The sequence below is a fragment of the Pipra filicauda genome, unplaced genomic scaffold (assembly GCF_003945595.2).
Source record: "Pipra filicauda isolate LSUMZ 115617 unplaced genomic scaffold, ASM394559v2 scaffold45_size4122338_pilon, whole genome shotgun sequence".
Taxonomy (NCBI): Eukaryota; Metazoa; Chordata; class Aves; order Passeriformes; family Pipridae; genus Pipra; species Pipra filicauda.
The window spans coordinates 2,961,847-2,981,805 of NW_024104598.1; the positions used below are offsets into that span (position 1 = coordinate 2,961,847).

The 19,959-nt window shown below is 35.9% G+C and overlaps 1 protein-coding gene across 1 annotated transcript in view; it reads left to right on the top strand.

Moving 5' to 3' along the window:
• LUZP2 (leucine zipper protein 2) overlaps positions 1 to 19,959 on the top strand; it is a 130,711-nt gene that overhangs the window by 92,631 nt on the left and 18,121 nt on the right. Inside the window, exons 7-9 of the mRNA XM_027732488.2 lie at positions 1,614 to 1,676; positions 12,013 to 12,087; positions 13,756 to 13,920. Coding sequence (XP_027588289.1) covers positions 1,614 to 1,676; positions 12,013 to 12,087; positions 13,756 to 13,920 — 303 coding nt within the window. The remainder of the gene's footprint in view (positions 1 to 1,613; positions 1,677 to 12,012; positions 12,088 to 13,755; positions 13,921 to 19,959) is intronic.

The window sequence follows — 19,959 nt, forward strand, 5'->3', positions numbered from 1 at the left end:
CCTGGAGAGAGGAAGGCAGGGTGGTGCAAATATTGGTGTTCCCAGGACATGGAAACGGGCACATACCAGGGCAATATTCCCAGGTGCTGTGGTTTAGAGATCCGTGTTTAATGAGGATTTCTCTGTCTGACTGCACTAAGAGGTGTCAGTTTTGGAAGTCCTCTCCCTCAAAGCAGAGAAAACCCCCAGAATGACCAAATTTTATCACGAAGACTTGCAGGCCATATGTGTGCTTTTTGAGTCCCTTATGTGAGCACTGAATGCATTTAGCTTTATGACTCTTAACTTCATCACAGCTTTGATATTTAGCAAATGAGTGATACCTTAACTCTAACTCTCAGATTCCTCTACAACCTTTTTGTATACCTTGTATATCACAGAGATTGTTTATTGTCTTAAGCACGACCCCTAGAACAATATAAAGTTGGTTAATATTTTTTAATTAAGGTGATGTGGAATATATTCCATAACTCTACCAGTTACATTGCCCAGATTAGAGGACAGTGCTGTTGGATGAACTAACAGCAGATAAAGTCACAGAAGAATGAATTGAACTGAACTGATCTTGGCTATTTGGTTCAGATTGTATGGAATACCATAACCATTTTGGCCTCACTGTTTAAATATTTAAAGCAGGCTCCAAAATTTCATCTTTAGATTCATTCAGCCTTCCCAAAAGTCTGTCACTGAATTGGACTGGACCAACTGGAAGGACATCCAATCTTTCCAGAAATTTCAGTTTGTGAAATTCAGTTTATGAAATTTATTACTACCTTTGTAATATGTTACATTTATGGATACACTGTTTCAGTAGATGTGAAATAGTCTTCTAATACATTTAAAGGAGTTCAAAACATTTGGCATTAACTAATACAAGAAAATTAATTAACTAATTAACTAATACAAGAAAACGTATTGAATATCAGTCAGAACTGTGGATTTTATTTTAAAAAGTTATTATTTTGACAGGATTCTTAGATAAAGGGTGAGATATTGTTCCTCGGATAGTTGGCTTTAGTATGAAGAATCCGTTTCTATTATATTTTTTAAAATAAATAAAATAATACATAGGCTATTGCTTAGAATTATTTTAAGACTAAATGTAACAAGATTTAAAACAAATATCATCTTGAGCTGATATAAATAAGCATAACTCTGCCTGTTTTCAAGGGCATGGTTGCAAGCTGAGAACCTAGTTCTTTTGGATACCTGCTGGAGTGCCCTATTTTTTTACAAAGAATAACCTGTGCAATCCTCTGGAGCCTTTATACCCCTAAAAATAGGATTGCTCACTTCAGGTACCCTTCATGGAAAGTATTAGTAACAACTCAAATATAAAATGTGTGAGCCCAGGAGCTGTTCATATCCCTCACTTACGTGCTTTAGGTAAGTGGCAGTTTATATTTTCCTTGATACTTTTGGCTGGTTTTGACATGTCAGCCAGGAAAAACAGTTGTCAATTATTTGGGGGGTAAGGGGTTTCTGCATTTTAGAGCTGATCTAGATTCTGCTGTTTTCAGAACTCACTACCTTTTTTTTTTTCTGATCTTAAAAGTAAATATTTAAAATAAAAACAGCCCCAAACCTGATTTTGTTATCATCCTCACTTTCAGTCAAAAAAGATCCAAGCCCAGCTGAAAGAGCTTCGTTATGGGAAAAAGGATTTGATTTTTAAGGTAAGTTTTATTTCACTATAGTTAGCTAAAATATTAGAGTTAATATCATATTGTGGTAATTTAGGAATATGAAAGCTGGCTTTATTACTGCAGTTCTAAGGAATAATTTCATTCTGAAAACAGCTTAAAGCACCAAGACAGACTTAATACCATAATGCATTTTCAGAAATATTGTCTTTTTCTTTTTTTCCATGCAAAACAATGAAACAGGGACGGTGTTTTTATTAAATTGGTTGCAGGGCCAAAGAAGAGAAGATTCTGAGCCTAAAAAGTTTTCTGGTGCCTTTGCTTTTAAACAGACAAAAGCAGTGGCAAGTATCTGGTTTATGAGTACCTGTATTTACGTGCTCACATTCTAGTTTACTGCTGATGAACAAAACCTGTTGCCCTATTCCATACATTCTGTAACAGGTTTTCCATCTTTCTAACTGAATGATAGAAACAGATGGTTCTTGTTTTTCCTTTAATTAGCAGTCCTCCATGGCAAAGTCAATTATTGTCAACACTGAAAGTAAATCTTTGTGTTTATGATAAGCTCGAGCAATGTAATATTCCCTGGATGTGAAGCTTCTAGAAAAAGAAACTTCTGTGGCTTCAACACTCCAAATGAATCGTCTGTCTAGCTAGCACATTTTAAAAAAAATAAAAAAATAAGCAGGGGGGAGGACAAAAAATGAAAACTTTGCTCCTTGTTAACAAAGGGAGAAATTAATCCCTGTTAAAGGAGGAGGAGAGAGATACAAGTCACCTGACTGGAGGCTGCTGACTGAGTAGCCCTTTTATTCCCAGAATAAAGGATGAAGATTAAGTAGTCATCTTCAGAGTGACTATACCTAGAATTACTTAAAAAGTCATTCATGTCAATATGAGGTCCAAATTGCCTTCTGGAACTGTTTAACTCTCTCTATTGTATATACAGTACTGTAAAGATGAAATAATGTAGGGCATTTATAATACACAATGTGATTTCTGTGATTTTTTTAATGCATAGGTTGATTCCAAGTTTTTTCAGGAACTTTTATTTCTGTTCATCATAAGACCAAAACCAGGGAAATAGGTTTAGAGACAAAAAGAATAAGCATACTATACATCTAGGCATTTAAATTTTAATACCAGCTAACATTACCAAAAATAACACATCTTTCTTCAAATTCAATATAACTGAGAGCTTAAGCAGAGGAAAAGATTATGAATTCTAATCTTGCCTTGGTGTGAAAGCTTCTTTTCTTTGGCTGAAGCAGAGGGATTGTTCAGCATTACTTTTTACTTGCTGTTTTCGTGATGCTGATACACAGTGATCCCAAAACCGGATCTGAATTATCTCCCAGGGTGCATAGTAATGCTTAGCAAGGGAACTCCTGCTAGGTACTACCCACTCAAAAAAAATTTAGAGAAGATGAGAGGGAAAACAGGACCATGAAGGAATGAATACATGGGATAGGCTGTCCAGCAAGTCACCGGCCTACGGACAATGAAATCCTGATCCTAGTTCAGTAAACTCTGACAATGTGCTGGTTCAGGTACAGATGGAAGGAACAGGGGTTTGGGGTGGAAGGGAGGGACAGAGTTACGTATTAATAGAGGAAGTGTGTCTAGTGTGAGAGGGAATAGATGTGGGTCTCCTCTGACTGGGTATGAATGTCTGCATCATAGTCTCCACTCCGAATCCTTGGAGAGTTGTCTTCTCCTCTAGACTACTTTTGATGACATGAATTAGGCCTTAAAGTCCTTGACTTGTATTGAATAAACATAGTTCTTGATTATGAGTGAATACTAGAGCCACCAGCTCAGATGTAGGTCCCAAGGTAGGTAGCTTGGGTTCTCCTCCGGGAACTGGATGTGCAAACACTTGGAACATCTCCTGACCATGTGCAGTTCTGTATGAGGTTGACTGCCTGCTTTGCTAATTGGGTACATCCTTTACGTGTAGCCAGAAATATTTGTGCAGGTTTATCCATCAGTATTTTTCCTGACTAAGGAAATTTGATTTACGAAGCAAAGGGAGCAGAAAACTTCTGCTGCCCTCCTAAATCATCGTGTGAGATGTGGAGGAGGGTAGATTCAGTGTGCTGGTTTGTGTGTGCTTCAGGTTTGCAGACAGACACGCTGAGCAGAGTAGAAGCTATTTGGTACAGGCTGGAAAGACTTTTAAGTGTCTGCTTGATCAGAGAGAGGCTGCTAGATTTGGGCAAGAACAGGTGGTATTTCATTTCTGGTTACTTTGATACTGGAAATGTAACAGATTTAATGTCATCATAGCTGTTGAGTCTGTTTTGTGAAGCTCTTATTCGAAACTCTGATAAATGAAATGGATAGATAGTCTTCTGCCAGGACAGAGCATGAATGTTTGGGATAAAATCCTGGCTGCTAGCTACTGTCTTGTTACTGGACTTCTACATTTTTGCCCTCCCACCGCCTTCCCACCCCACTGAACTCGGTTTCTGTTTGCCTTACTGAGGAACTTCAGGGAATTCTGCTCTCCACACAGCTCTGAGCTTCTTGGAGCAGTTCACCAGAAGGATGTGAGCTGCAGGCTATCGGATTTCTAAAGGGCATGAGAGAATGCTGCAGTCCATGCCCAAGCACTAATGCTTTCTGTGAAGGAATTAATTGTGCAGATAGATGTGATACAGGAAGGGGTTGTTTTGGTTTTTGTTTTGCATAATCAACATCAAGGGACTGTTACTTAAATTCTGGTAACTGTTATTGTCAATGGCTCTGTACCAAACTAGACCTCTGGGAATTAAGTGGGAGAGAAAGAGGAAAGGGGGGAAAAGGCAGCTTTCTCCTTTAATATTCCAGTGAATTGGTAAATCATATCTACTTTTAACATTGTGTGACAGCAAGCTAACAGGTGGTAGTAAATACTAGTTCATCACTTTAGGCGTGTATTTACTCTCCTTATGTTTTCAAAGTGTTTTGTGGTCTATCTGATTAGTCATGGAGCATATATGTAGGTATGTTTATGTTTTTTGAACTCTCCCTACGGGATATAAAGCCAGGTGGAAGACAAGCAATGAGCATCACAAAAATTAAGTGATGTGCTGGAGGTTGTAGAGGTTGTCAGTATCTCTACTGAGATTAGAATTTGAGCTACTGTCTCTTTGTCAGACTTCAGTCTCTTAAAGCATGCAGTGTCCTTAAAGAGCTCAAAAAAAAGTGTAAATTTGCTTTGTATTATTATGAGAAAAATAAGAAATTATTAATAAAAATTACCACTCAGTCTTCCTAATTTTGTCGTTACCTTTGTAAGTAGGTACTTACTGGTTCTGAATGAGACCACCCTTAATTGCAATAATTTAATTATGGTCCTAAACCCTTGATTCAGTGAAGTACTCCTGAGTGTAAGTGTTTTGCTAGATCAAGGTCTGCATTCATTTCAGGCATTAATGACCACTTCTTATTTAAATAACTCCTTCTTTGCTAACTCTCTTCCCAATCATTTGGCTATATTATCATAGAAGTCACAGGCTTTACTAAATTATAAAAGAATTAGAAATATTTTGAGTTTTTTCTGCAAACATCTATATCTGATAGTAGCAGGAGATGCAGAAAAAAAATCTAGCAATAACTTTTCACTACCAGATTATACAAGTATCTTGTATTATTGAAATTGCTCTTGTACATGTACAGGGTGACAATGGTTCAGTGCTATGGCTTGGGTACATCTTTTTGCTATTTTCTACAGATTCTGCATCAGTTTCAGACATTTCACTTAATGCTTCATCTCTTTTCCCTTTTGTTATTTAAATTCTAAGACAAAATATATTGATAGTCCTAAAAAAAAAAACCACCAAACAATATAAAGTTCAGTTGTGAGCAACAACTAACTGCACCTGGCCTACCAATGTACTTAATCTTTGTTCCATGGTAGAATTTAACTTTGAAAAAACCAGCCAATAACATCGACCATTAAAACAAATAATGCAACTTATTACCTCGACAAATCCTTATTGCCTTTATAGTAATATAAAGTAATAAATCTGTAGTCAAAACCACTTTCCAAATTCTTTGGCAAACATGAATCAATTTGTTATTTGGATATGTGAAAATAATGTTAATCATTTGCTGTGATAGAGTCAAAGATTAACAGAACTGTGTGAAATTATTTTTGCATCATACTGACTGAATGTGGTATATATTTATGCCATTCCTCCCTCTAGAGTAAAACTGATGCCACCATATGTGTTTTCCTCCCTATTAGCAGAAGTTACATGCCACAGTAAACCTATTTCCCAGAGTTTTAAACTATTTATTTCTGTCATGAAGACAGTGAGAATCTGCATTCCATACAGAGAAAGAGATGAAATGACTAAAGAAAAACAAAGTGGAAAAAAAAACCCACACAGAAAACCACTAAAGACTCAACCTGACAGAGAACTTGTGTAAACATTAAAATTGTTGTCTGGGATTGAAATAATTGATTACATATTTTAAATTTGTGTTAACCTTTTGCAGTTTTTGTGCTTGCACGTGCGTGAAGATGCAAGTTTCAAGTTTTCCAATACAATTCTTTTTCTCTACTGCTGGTGGTCAGGCTCAAGCCAAATCCACCCACTTCTCACGTGTGCATCCACTTCCCCCATGGTTTTCATCTGTATGTATTAAAATTACCAACAGCAGAATTCAGATGACTTTGCATGTTTGAAAGATTAGTCCATTTAATAGATTTTAAAGCATTGTTCATTATGTTCAAAGTACCATAAAACTCCTATTTTCATTGCAGGAAAGCTTTTCAAAAAAAAAAAAGCAACATTGTTTTACTTAAGCTTTATTTATACATTCGTTTATTTAGCACGAAAAAGAATGCTCTTATCTTTCTTTCTGCTTTTACACTGCCCTGTAAGGGTGAATAAAACTTCTGCAGCTCAATGCTGAAAGGAGATGATAACGGAAAATTGAGGACAGTTTCCTTACAGGCCTGTCATATCAACTTCCCTGAGAGAACATGCAATTCCTCTGGCTTTCAGACAGGATCTTCACCCTGTGGTGTGTTTATTCATCCAATGTATTTCCTCAACATCTGGATCTTCTGCCACCTCCCTTGGGAAATTCACCGAAGCTACTTGGGAAAGACATCAAAACCAGAAAAAACTATTAAGAAATATCAGTTGTAAACATAAGTGTAATGCAAAAATGTTAGAGATAGTAATTTTTTTTTTTCCAGAGACCTTACAACAGTGGCTTTATTAGGGATAACAAATTCTATAAGCTACAGGCTGACTTCAGCACACAGCATAACAACTGAAGAGAGTCTGGAAGAGGCGACTTTCCTGTTATTATACATTTAATGTGTAATACTTTTGAGCTTACTGTTTTGATAGAATTACTATCAAAGACTTCGGATAAGAAAATGCTGTCAAAAAATTTCCCTTCACTTTGTCAGAAATGATGACTGAGTAGAAAGTAGCAAGCTGAACCTCCATTTAGCTATATCTTTATTTATTTTATGATGTTTTCTATTTGATAAATTTAGCATAATTGGCCTCCCATGGCTTATATATTGGTAGTTGATTATATCAGCAAAAAGAGGTTGTTTGTCTTTGGATTGTGTTTTCCTGCAAAGGATGAAGATTAAATGAAAAGTGCCCACAACAAAAGCAGACTCTGATAGATGATGAAATGCGGAGTCTGAAAATATTCTCAACAGAATTTTCCTTTTAAACACATAAATAAGACAAAATACTTTGTATTTACTGAGATCAGAAGTTCTACATGTACGTGGCAGTCCCATCTGCACTGGTTCACTTGTGGCAAAAGACCTTTTCCTTCGGAGGCTGCAGAAAATAGGAGTCCCATATTCTCTGACTCCTGACAGGGTTCTGTTATATCCATGTTATTCTTTCACAAGGCTTATCTAATGGGGCTTTTTTTATAGAAACCTGCAGCAGTCCGAATTCTATGTATTTCTGCTGCTTTGGTCTCTTCTAGTCTGTCAGCCTTAGTAGTAGAAAATGTTTTCTTATATGTCTTGAAAAATACTGCAATGGAAGCCGGGTAGTTATCATGCTCTCTCACAGACCTGGAGAGTAGGGGTTTTTTAAAATTAAAACAATATTTCGCCTATTTTGCTGTAGTTATCCTATGTCTTATCATATTTTTTTTTAATTAACTTATATAGATTTTTTTTTCCCAGTCTTCCTTCTCTGCACATTTGCCCACCATTAATGCTTCACGTTAATCACACCTGAACCTGTTTTCTTTGGTCTCTTTGCAGTGTCCTAAAATGGACGCTGAATTCGAGCTGGACATTTCACTCATGCTGAGCAGAGTATAAAGGATTTTTGTGGTCTGTACCCACAGTGGTTTTTGCCTTTTCTACAAAACTATGACATATTCAGTGGTAATACCATCTTGGGTCATTCATCCCTATTGTTCTATATTCTGTATTAGTTTTACTGATCATTATTGTTTGTATTTAGCATCTTATACTTGTTTTTAGTGACTGTCATCCTGTTTTTCCCAGTTTGTCAGGGTGAATTTAGGTAAACCCCATTTTCTTTGGCACACAGAGTTCTGGTTTGATGTCATCAGAATATTCTATCAGTATATGTTTAGTTCCCTATTCAGTTCTCCATGCATGGATGGCTGAGGAAACGGAAGTAGACTGTAGATTTTATTCATGTTTAAGGTTGTTTTACGAAGATTATTCCGTTTACTTGTGGATTTTAAGAATGTGATAATTTTACAGAATTCAGGTTTTGGTCTTTTGAGAATTATAGGATTGGATATGAACTTTGGGCCAGGTTGGGTCTTTTGCCTGATCATGGCCTTGGGTGTGCAGAGTTTTGTAACTTAATGTGTCATGAGAGAGGACAGATTTTTTTTCTGACCTCCAAGGATAGAGATTTTCTAGTCTCTAAGGATACAGATTGTTGGATCTTTAAGGTATTTCTACTTTGTAGTATAACAAGCTCTTCTTCAATATTGCAGTTCAGCCTTAGAAACTGCTACCTTTTTTTTTTCCCATTCCAAGGGAGAAGGCTTATGATACTTTTTATTAAATAATGCTTTGGTTGATTATTCACTTTGGGACTTTTTTCCCTTGATCAAGTCAATATGTTTGTGCAATTTTATCACTGCCTGTATGATTTTGGTTTTCACTTTATCAATTATTTGTGATTAGATCAGGCTGCTTATTGGATGTAGAAAAATGCTTTAAGACAGGATATTATGGAATTGTTTTTCTCAGCAGAAGATGAAGCCCCTGGGAGAGACAGGAAATTGAAATTTTCTTCGTTGATTTTTATAAAATATATTAGGGCTGTTGCATAAGCTTCTGTAGTTGGTGTTTGATTGGTAAGATATGGCATGATTACTTTTCAGATAGCTATCTTGAGATAACATAGTTAGGATAACCAACATTTCATGATCTTTTGTTACGTGGTCTTTTGTCACTGTATACTGAGTACTACCCGTTTTCCCGAAGCACAAGGCTTATTTTTTTTCATTTGGTTTCTTTTGTAGTAGGCAATTATTTTTTTCCCTGATTAGTGGTGTAGTATATTTTCACAACCTTGACTAAAATGTAGGTAGAAAGTTTTATCTGGGTTATGTGTGCTTTGCTCAGGAAGTTGTGGTTTAAGCCCAACTGCAGCTAAGCACCAGGCAACTACCCACTTGTAGGTTGAGGTAAAAACAGTTTAATAAATGAAACAAAAGTAAAATATAATAATAATAATAATAGTACATAATAATGATGGTAACAAAAGGGGAAAAAAAAAACAAACAAGGGGAAAAAACAAGCAAGGAAAAACAACAGATGCACAACACCACCCACTGAACAATCCTAGACTCTCCTTCCAGGTAACTCCCCCAGTTTCTATACCAGGCATGATGTTCTCTGGAATATCCCTTTGGCCACTTCAGGTCACCTCTCCTGGCTGTGCTCCCTCCCAGCTTTCTTGTGCACCTCCTCACTGGCAGACCACAGCAACAAAAAAAGTCCTTGACTCGGGAAAAACACTACTTAGCGTTGCTATCGTATATATTTCTCAGTAAGGACATTGAATTATGTATCCTCACTGAAACAAGTCTCTTTTTTAAAAGGTTTCTTGCAGTTCTGGAAATCACATATATGTAAAATGAGAACACCATTTCAGTACTTAGTAATTCAGGTCTATTAGTTTATTGCCAGATTTTTTTTTACAGCACAGCTTTGAGCGTGAAGAATTGTGACTTTTTTAATGAACTGAAAAATACCATTAAAAAATTTATATGTGACTCTGAGGACGTGGCCTTAAGGATATGGTTATGCAGTCTTAAATAGCTAGTCTGGGTTTCTGAGTTGAGACAAGGCTAATTAAAAGCCACCATGAAACAAGGTTACTTAAGTGCAGCAGCAGCAGCTTCACGTTTAACTGGCAGCACACAGTTATTCAATCAACTTACAGACCTGGTCCAGCTCCCCCTAAAATGAGATTTACTATTGATATCAAATTGTAATTGATTGGCACTTTGACTGGCATTTTCCAAATTGTTTCATTATAATAATGCTTTTGACTGTGCCCAGTAGCATTGAAAAAAACTTCGTCATGTGCAGGATTGAAAAATTCCAAACTGCCCAAAGATGGGAGAAAAAAGAATAGGACTGTTTCCTCTCTAAGACCTCATTCTACAGGAATACCTACCTTTTAGTTTTTCCAGGCTGGTCTTTTTAAAGGCTCTTTGCAGCTTCTCAGAATTGGGCTTGTGTAGTCCTGCTGGTATTTTGTCTTTATTCAGTATCCAAGGCATGTTAGTTGAATTAGGCTCCCTAAAAAAACTTGTAAATTCCAGTGGCAGTGGAACTATTGCAATATGAATTTAGCCTTGATAGACAAAAGTTTTCAGAAAAAAAGTCTGATTTTTCTGCAGTCTTGGAACCAAGATATAAATAAATATTACTACTTTCAAGTTCGCCGAAATGCATTCTTAATGCCAGAATTTTATTCTCACTTAATGTCATTTGGATTGATGTCAGTGACCTCTTTGCTCAGTATTCTGTGAAATAAAATAAATATACATGAAAGTTAACAGCAAATGTTAGTCCATCAAAATACGACAGGATTGTGAAAAATAAGGATAAGTCTTGATAAATGATGCATTCAGGAAGACTTCACTAACACATATGAGCCCATCCTTTGGAAGAAAACTTTTCACCATAAACCAGAAATGTTTTTTTTCTGATGTGAGGAGTGTTACTGCAATGTAGTAATCCTTTATCAGGGAAACCATCAATAAAAGAAATTAAGTATTTTTTCTCCAACTTGCTTTTTGACATGGAAGCAGTTTCATGTCTAGTTCTAGTATCTAATGAGAAGTGTCTCTGCATCACATAGACCCAAGCTTAAGTTCAACCTTTCAAACGTTGTCTATGACCATGTTAAAGACTTTTATAGGGTTTATATATCATTTATGTTGTGTGGCTACACGTTGAGCTCTGCTATAGTCACCTGTACATTAAGATACACTGCAGTCAGCAGAGTGCATGAGGTCTTGAAAAGTCTGTCAAGAAAACACTATCTGGCTGGGGATGAACTCCAGAAATCTGGTGAGCGTGGGGTGCTGCTGAGGGGAAAGTGTGCTTGCAAATATTGGCTCAAAAAGAGAATGTGTTGCTCTTTATCTGAGAAATGAGAACTTTTCCCAGTTACTCTGCACGTACAAAATGTTCGTTTACTTAGAATTTCAAAGGCAAAAAGGTAACTAGTTAGTCCAGTGTCCTTCTCTGTGGTTCCCTTTTTGAACAGGGAAAACAATGTTATTTTGCAAGTACAACAGCGAAAGGAACCTGTACCTTGTTCCTTTTGGATGCATAGCAGTGCTATTAATGACCGGGCTGAAAACTGCAGGAATCTGGGAGCTTCCCTTAAATGGAAAGTTCTTGCAGAGAGTGTATTTCCCTACAAGCATGAATGTTGGGGTGTCTTCTAATTTCTCTCTTTATGCCAAGTTAGTTTAATGTGAGTATCTCGATGCTTAAAACCACAAAATAGTGTTGTAAATTGTTCTCAGAAGTCAGGTAAATGAACGAACTTATAAAAAGCTGTTTCAATACCTCGAATTTTCCAGAAGGATATTGTAGCATAACACTAAATTTTTTTATAGTGCAGAACTAATTTTGCTGTTGACATTGAAATTATTATAAACTTGCATTCACATTTGAGCACAGTTCCCACGTACTTTTCTTTTTCAGGGAAAAAAAATATCCCTTAAGGCCTGGTCCTTTTGCAAGGAGTTCTGACCCATATATTACTAGAAAAATTTATATCCTTTCCTCTCTCACATGAAAAATTACAGGGAAAAATACATTGAAGATTGCATCATCTTTTTTTCTTTTCTTTTATTCCCACAGGCACAGCAGCTAACAGATCTGGAGCAAAAACTGGCAGTTGCAAAAGATGAACTGGAAAAAGCAGCCCTTGACAAAGTAAGAAGTGTAATGGAATGTAAGCATGTTTATCAGCTGTGGATGTTTTGGTGTAATTTGACAAAAACAAATGAAAGCCTGGCAGTGATTTAGATGAATATTTAAATACAGGTCCTTGGGAGTGATGCTGCTGAAGTCAGTTAAGCGTGAAGTTGAGTACAGCTGTGAAGTTGTTTAATAGGAGGGCGGTAAAATTAGAAAGAAACAGCCCAAAAATATTTTTTTTGCACTGATTTTTAATGGATTTAAATATTTATTGAATTTAAGTTTGTGCTGACAGTGGACTTAGTGTCTCTCACAAGTTTATTTACACTCCAGCACGACACATTCCATCTCCTATTTCTTTGATTTTCCATATTGTGCCGTGCATTAATAGTCTTTTTATGGTTGTCTTTGATCCTACCAGTGAAATATACTGACAGCCATTGTTTATTTTTTTTAGAAACACTCTTTATTATTTTTCCCAGTTATGGAATATAATTGATTCCAGTTCAGGGGAACTTTATCTGACGTATAACAGGGAATATTTGTCATGGTCTCAAAAATAAACTTAGCAAATAAACTAAAGCAACATTGTGTATGCCATTGCTTAGGATAAATGTGAAATACTTCTGTATTGTGTATGTAATATTTCTCATACTTAATATGTAGTAATTAATATGTGTAATGTTACTTACACATGTATTTTCTAGCAGCTTCTGCCATGGCATAACTTGATTTATGTATCTTTCAAAAAATCTTTGATGATTGAATGTGCTGATGTTGCCCGTATTTATAGGTGCATTCTTAATAAAAAGAATAAAAACTAGGGTGTTTTCTTTTTAGGCCAGATGCTGGTAACTCCCCTTGAAATGAGTGTCAGGAAATTACCTCAATAGCTAACATTTTACATGTGTCTTGCTCTCATGGAGCAAAGATTTAAAAATAAGTTTTCCTCAGTGCTGTCGTTATCTCACTGTTCTTACTGTCTCAGCTTATTTCAATTATAGACTTCTATTTTCATTAATACATCTGTCTATATTTCTGTTAATAAAATAGCAGCGTTCTAACATGAATTGCAGGCTCTTCACCACTTAGAAGGTTTAGTTTGGCCTGATGGACAGCAGTGGACCTGGACAAACATACTCTTAACTGCCCAAAAGACCTGTGGTTTCCTTACTATACGCTGCAGAAGTGTTATATGCTCATGAGGGAAGTCATCTCTGTTGGGAATCATCTTTGTTGGATTAAAATTCATCTTTATAACCTGTGGAAAAATACAATTATTTGGAATGCTGTAAATCAAAACTCCACGCAAAGTCTGTGTCTTTGCAATACTTCTCTGTGGCTATTATGCATAAAAGTGTGTGTGTGTGTATATATATATATATATATATAAATGTATGATATTTTGTAGATTTTCTTTTCAGAAAAAAATGTATTTACTTATTATTTGCAATCATCAACATGGATAAAACTACATGGAGGAAAGGGAAGAGAGTGCAGTTTGGTGTGTAATGCACAGGAACCTGATTGTATAAAAATACTTTAAACAGCCTTAATTCCGTCCATTAGTAAGAAAAAAAAACAGTTGCTGCTCGTGTTTGGTTTAATGCAGAGAGAGAAAGTAAGAAATTCTGTTCCTCAGAACACATCTTTAGAGAAGTGATGATTTCTTGTTTTCCGCAGGAGTCCCAGCTGAAAGCTCTGAAGGACACTGTGCAGCTCTGCCTGTCTTCTGTTCTGCACAATCAGCCCCTTCCTATAAATCTAATCCCTTCACAACCAACTGAGAAGCAGAATTCCCCAGTTACAAAGGGCTCCAGAGCTCCATTTCAAGTGACAAACACCAAGGTACAGTTTCTCTCTCGGATGTGGTTGGTTTTTTTTTTAAACATCTTTTAAAGTTTGTCCTGTAAGAGCACCAAACTGGAACTAAGGAGGATTTTAAATTAATTGAAAGATTAGGATGAATTTTGAGGATAATTCTAAGCCCGTCTCTGATGTCAATAAACTTTTTTTTTTAATGTTGGGAAGCAGCTGCTTTCTTGCTGAGGAACAAAATTCCTTCTGTCATTTGGTGAATGGATCATGTCTGCAGAGCAAATATGCAAGGAAGATGGATTTGCATTTAAAATAAGTGAGAATGCTAATTCATAGGATCATTTACCTGTCAGGCACTGAGAGCGAATTTGTGGTAATACAGCTCTAAAGAGTAAGATGGTTTTTTCTTATCATGCTTTTTTTTCAGTGGAAAAATTTGATATAAAAAGCATAAAATAATCTGGGACACCAAATCAAATTTACCAGAAGGAATCTGTGAACTTATTAACAGGGTGTAGGGAATATTCTTATATTCCGAGATGAGAAGGGCAGTTTAGGAGAAAGTATGAGGGGAAAAAAGTGTTTTGATTCAATAAATTCAAACATTTTAATACAGTTAAGATTTACAGTAATTAACAACTATCCTAATAATTTCATCTCCAGGGTTGAATTTTGCTCCTGTATTCAGCTGATTCAGTAGAGGAATTCTAGATATAAGAAGAAATCTGTGATTTCAGTTGAAAGGAAATTTTACAGAAGAATGACTGAAGGACACTTCAATGTCCTCTTTAAATTCCAAAAATGAAATATAAATACTAATTGCTAACTCATAGCCAATTAGTAATTTGTATATGTCAGCTGTTGGTTTTCGCTGTTAGTGCAGAGCCAGAAATTAATAATCTTTGTAATTAAAATTGAAACACAACTTCAGAAAGCAGAATGTAATTATAGAACCGGATCCCACGTTGCTACTCTTACAATAACGGTTGTCAGTCCCTTAATAACTGTTTTACAGGAAGAAACCTTCATTCCCCAAAATTATTACCTCTGGAAACAAAGCACTGTATTAACCAGGAGCAGCAGATGGGTATGTTGGTGTTCATTCAGGTTAAGATCACTGGGTGTTTTCCTGCAGGGGAGCAGACTCTTCTTTTGTAGGTCACACAGGCTGAGCAGAACTCTGGGATCTCTAGAAGCATATTTTTCCTGATTAATGTGGCTCTTCTTCAGGTTGGAAGTGTTTTTGCCCCTGTCATGAGAGCAGAGAAGGACTGAAGGATAAGGGCAAGACACAAGACACGAGCAAACCCTTATGTCTGTTTAGGATCGATGTAGGGTCAGAGCCTTTGGGGAATTTGAGGTCTCCTTGGCTTTACAGGTAGCACTGTCACTGAATGAAGGACATGGGAACACAGCACAGAGATTAGAATTAAATTTTTGATATTTGACTGAAAAACAGAGTAGATTTCCTTTTTTTTTTTTCAATGATTGTATAGGTTTTGTGTTTATTGTACTTGGTAAAACGTATCAGTGTTTCTGTGCTGTAGCCTTTCAAGAAACCAGCATTTAGTCCTCTGCACCCAGAAGTGCTTGAATAAGTTATATTACTTCTTTAATAGGCATTTCTCACATTTCTCTGTACTTGGCATATGGCATGGAAATGGCTAAGAAAATAATGGCCTGCAATCCTCTTCTTGCACACGTTGACATCTCATTATTATAAATCTGTGATTATAAAACTACTGAAATCAGCTGCTGTGAAACAAGTTGTCAAAGAATCACAGTCAGTCCAGAATTACACCCTCTGTACTTCAGCAGTATAATAGAAGGTGTTTTTCTTATTATCATACCCATTCTTAGGTATCTTCTCCTTGGCTTTTTCTTCCTTTGACGAACCAATTAACTCCAACTACAGATGTATGTCTCTCTGTTTTATTATTATTATTAGATTTGCATAAATATTTTGATATAGCAGGCTAGTATTTTTAGGGCAGCATAAATGTGTGTGGTTAGTTAAACATGTTATCATATGTAAAAGTGGGAGCAGCACTTACACATTTTGTCATGCCTGATAAGCAGCAGTTTCAGCTTCAGAGGACAAATGATAATTTGTCTGGTAAGTATCTTATTTCTAAGATATTCTCATCCAGCCTAAAAATTGCTGTCTAAAGTGTCAGACTTATTTTAAATCTGTGTAAGGGTAAATCATACAGTATGACAGCTGTATCACTTGGGGACAATCATCCCTGGGTATTTCCTGATTAAAAAAAAAAAGTCCAAACGAGTAGGTTGTATATTTTTATTCATAATTGGTCACCATAATACCTGTGTGCTCATTAGAGATATTTAGCACAAGGACGTGGTGCAGAAAGGGTAACTAGGAAAGCAAATTGCCAGATTTCTTGAAAATACACATTTTGTTTTTTCTAGAGAAAATAGGGATATGAAAAAGCATAAATCAGACTTAAAAAAACAGTGCATAGAAGTGCCTGGATCAGTGAAAAAAAAAGGTGGTTGTTCTGGATAGCTCACTAATTTGGAAAACTGTAGCAATGGGAAATTCTTACATTTAAGTCTTAGAAAAAGTTCCCTCAAAGTGATCAAAAGCAGTAGAAGACTGAGGTGTGTTTTTTGATGTATCTTAAATAAGTTAATATTTGCAATGTACAGGAACCTATAATACAGAGTTTACCAGCAGTATTTCAGTTCAAAGCCATTTTAGCTGTCATGTACCTGACATGTATAACACAGTACTGGTGCCAAAAGTATTGAAAAGGGATTTAGGGCTCTGTGAATACAAGTTCAATGACACTAAAAAGTAAAAACAAGCATAACCAGGAGGCTGATCATTAATCCTGAACTATGAGGGTTTTAACTTTCTGGATTATTGACAATTCTTTTTGTGATATAGTTTCTTTTGCACTGTAATGTCACACCAATAACCATTTATGTTCGGCCATTGGAAAATTTTTTCAAACTAGTTGAGAATTGGATCTGTCTCTTGTCAGTTTTTTTGTCCCATTCCTATTACAGAGGTGATGATGAAAGAGAAAAATGAAAACAGAGGAGGAATGAAAATCTGCTTTCCTTTTTATTCTCCAGATGAGTGCCTAAGGACCTGGATACTCAAAGAGTGTTGTTAATGGATGGAAATCATAACACTGACTAGGCTACCCAAATCAAAAGCAAATTCTTGCTCAAGAATCTATGAAAACCCACAAATATAATTAGGGTTGTTATTTGGAAATAACTGTATGCTCACAGTTGGGGGGAAATATATCATGTAACCTCACAACTTTATCAGAGGAAGCAGAGGGTGCACCTAAAGGGCAAAACATATTTTATATAGATATATAAACTACAAAGAGTCATATAATATATATATGTATATATATATACACATATATATATGTGTATATATATGTGTATATATATATACATTATATACATATATATTTACATGTAATATATATATAAAGTGTTATATATCTATTTATTATATATATATAAAATATTATATATATATTTATATATATAATATAAAAATCATGTAGGTGTGGTGCTTGGGGGCACAGAGGTCTTTTCTAATCTTAATTATCCTATGATTTCAACCGTGGTCAGCTGTAAGTAATCAGCAGGAGCATTGAGGGCAGTGGACAGATTTGTGCTCCATTAAAGCCTTAGGATTCAGCCTCTGGTGCCTCAACACTTTCTGACTTTTGTTTCCTCCAGCTTTGCTTCTGCCAGAGTTAATGAGGTATCACCAAGGCCTCCAGTTTCAGTAACCTGTAGATCACGGTGTTCAACGAGGGGATTGGAAAACTCTAATTCAAAAAACAGGAAAAAGCAATGACTAAGTGTAGAGTCAGCCACAGTTTGTACTATGCAGTAATGACATGCAATCATATAACCCTTTCTTAATGCATAAAAACATTAGGAGAATAAAATGGTATTGAAAAATGACACTGTCCGTTGTTTTAGGATTTAATTTCAAAGAGTAAGGAATGTGTGTCTCCTAAGGTAGAAATCTCGTAGAAATCTGAGGTACTATGAGTATCTGTAAGGCTAATGTAGTAAGAAATTTGTTTTTAAACAGATAAAAGGTAATTTAACTGCAGAAGCCTGACTAGCATGACTTATTTATTCATGTAAGTCTCTCCTGTTCTGCTTTTCATAGCTGCCTTCGGGCTAATGGACTTTTATTCTCATTGTGATCAGCTAGATGGCAGCCATAATCCTGTACTGATGCCAGTGGTGATTCACAAGGTTGTGGCTACTCTTTCTCATACCTTTTATTTCCAGAATTTGCGTTAAATTCAGCGTGTTTTTGCTGTTGCCTCATAAAGATTCCACGGAACTTTTCCTACAGCTGTTTTTCTTCAGCCCTTTTTCCTTCGGTGACTAATTTTTAATAAAATTTTACTGCGTGACGGAAAAATATTTAACACCAGAGATTGTTAAATTGAAAGCTGAAGCTCTTAGGTTTTATTGCTCCCTTTAAAGAAGTCTTCATTATTAGCACATTATCTTGATAGCAAATTAGTTTTAGAGGGTTTTTTTTACCCAAATACGATCAAGGGAAATTGGAAAAAAGCACCTGGCATGTCTTATTTAGCCCCCTAGAACAATATCACTCCCCTTCAAGTTTTAGTGACACAATCTTTATAATTACTTTCATTTCATTAACTATTTGACCTCACTCCTATTTGTTGCAGAGTGTAAGTGGCTGGACTGGCCCGTTACCCTCAACTCTGAGCTTAGGAAAGGCTAATTAGGCTGATGGGCTGATGAGATAACTGTTCATTGCTGCACTTTTTGTGGATGTTAACTGCAGATCAGTTTGCCTGTGTATGAAAATTACTCCAAAGACTCACTCCAAATATCCTCTTTTAAAATTAATGTCTCTGCCTATCAGGTGTTTCTGTAAAGTTTCCTGTAATCTGGCACATAACATGTCTTAAAAATACTGTGGGTGACTGCCAGGCAGTGGTTGAAAAAGTAAATGTGTATACAGAATTTAAGTTTCTTAAGGGATGTTTTAAATAGCCCCAGAATCCAGATTTTAGGTATGGTGAAAGGTCTCACATGGAACTTGGGATTCGCATGGACAGCATCCATTCAAATTCCCTAATTCTGCCTCAGTCTAAAGCCAGGACCCCAAGCCAGAGCAGCCTCAGGCTTGCCTTGATGCTCAGCAGCTTTCTGGACAAGCTGACTTGTCTTTGTCAAAAACAGAGAAAGAGAAGATCCCCTTACATACTTTTCAGATATCATTATTTTAGAGATCTCTTTCCTCACCTATCAAGTGGGTTTTTTTCCAATGTTTCTCTCTCTTTATCACCCTGGAGACAGTGGAGATGATTGCAGAAGTGTACGTTATTTCTGATTGTTGCATTTAGCACAAAAACAGTAATACACTGTTTTGTCTTTTTACTTTCCCACCTGATGTGTTTGTTACACGTCCTGTTAACAAATATGTGCCTGTGAGCAATGACAGCAAAACTGAATTGATGTGCCTTTGCAGCTGCACATTAGTAACCCCATTCTAAAATTTGTTCATACTAGCACTTTTTTCTATTGATGTTATATGTAAAAGAAGATGCAAAATGTGCAAAGGAGCTAATTATGTTATTTTAAGTGGTTTACAAAATAGAAAGTAATTGTAAAAGTGCTCCCAAGGGACTTTTGCTCTCTAGGAATATATGAAAAATTTATTTAAAAATTATTAATGCGTTCGTCCTGTATAAAATATCTGTTATTAAAGTATTGTTGCCAGGTTTCCCTGGATACATGTATAGGGAACCAAGTGGGAAACATTAGAGACAGTTAAGATCTTTCTATGTTAAGACAATTAAGATCATTTTCTTTGATTTGAGCAAAGATGTGATTTAAAAAAACATTCACAAAGAAAATACTCATTGGGCATTTTTGCCATTATTAGGAATTTTCTAGCAACTTGATTAAAAGCATTTCATTGAATCATAAAGCCTAAGAAATGCAGAATGAACCCAAATGCAGATTAAACCCGAGGCATTTAAGTTCAATTTAGCCTTGAGCAATTTAAGAAAC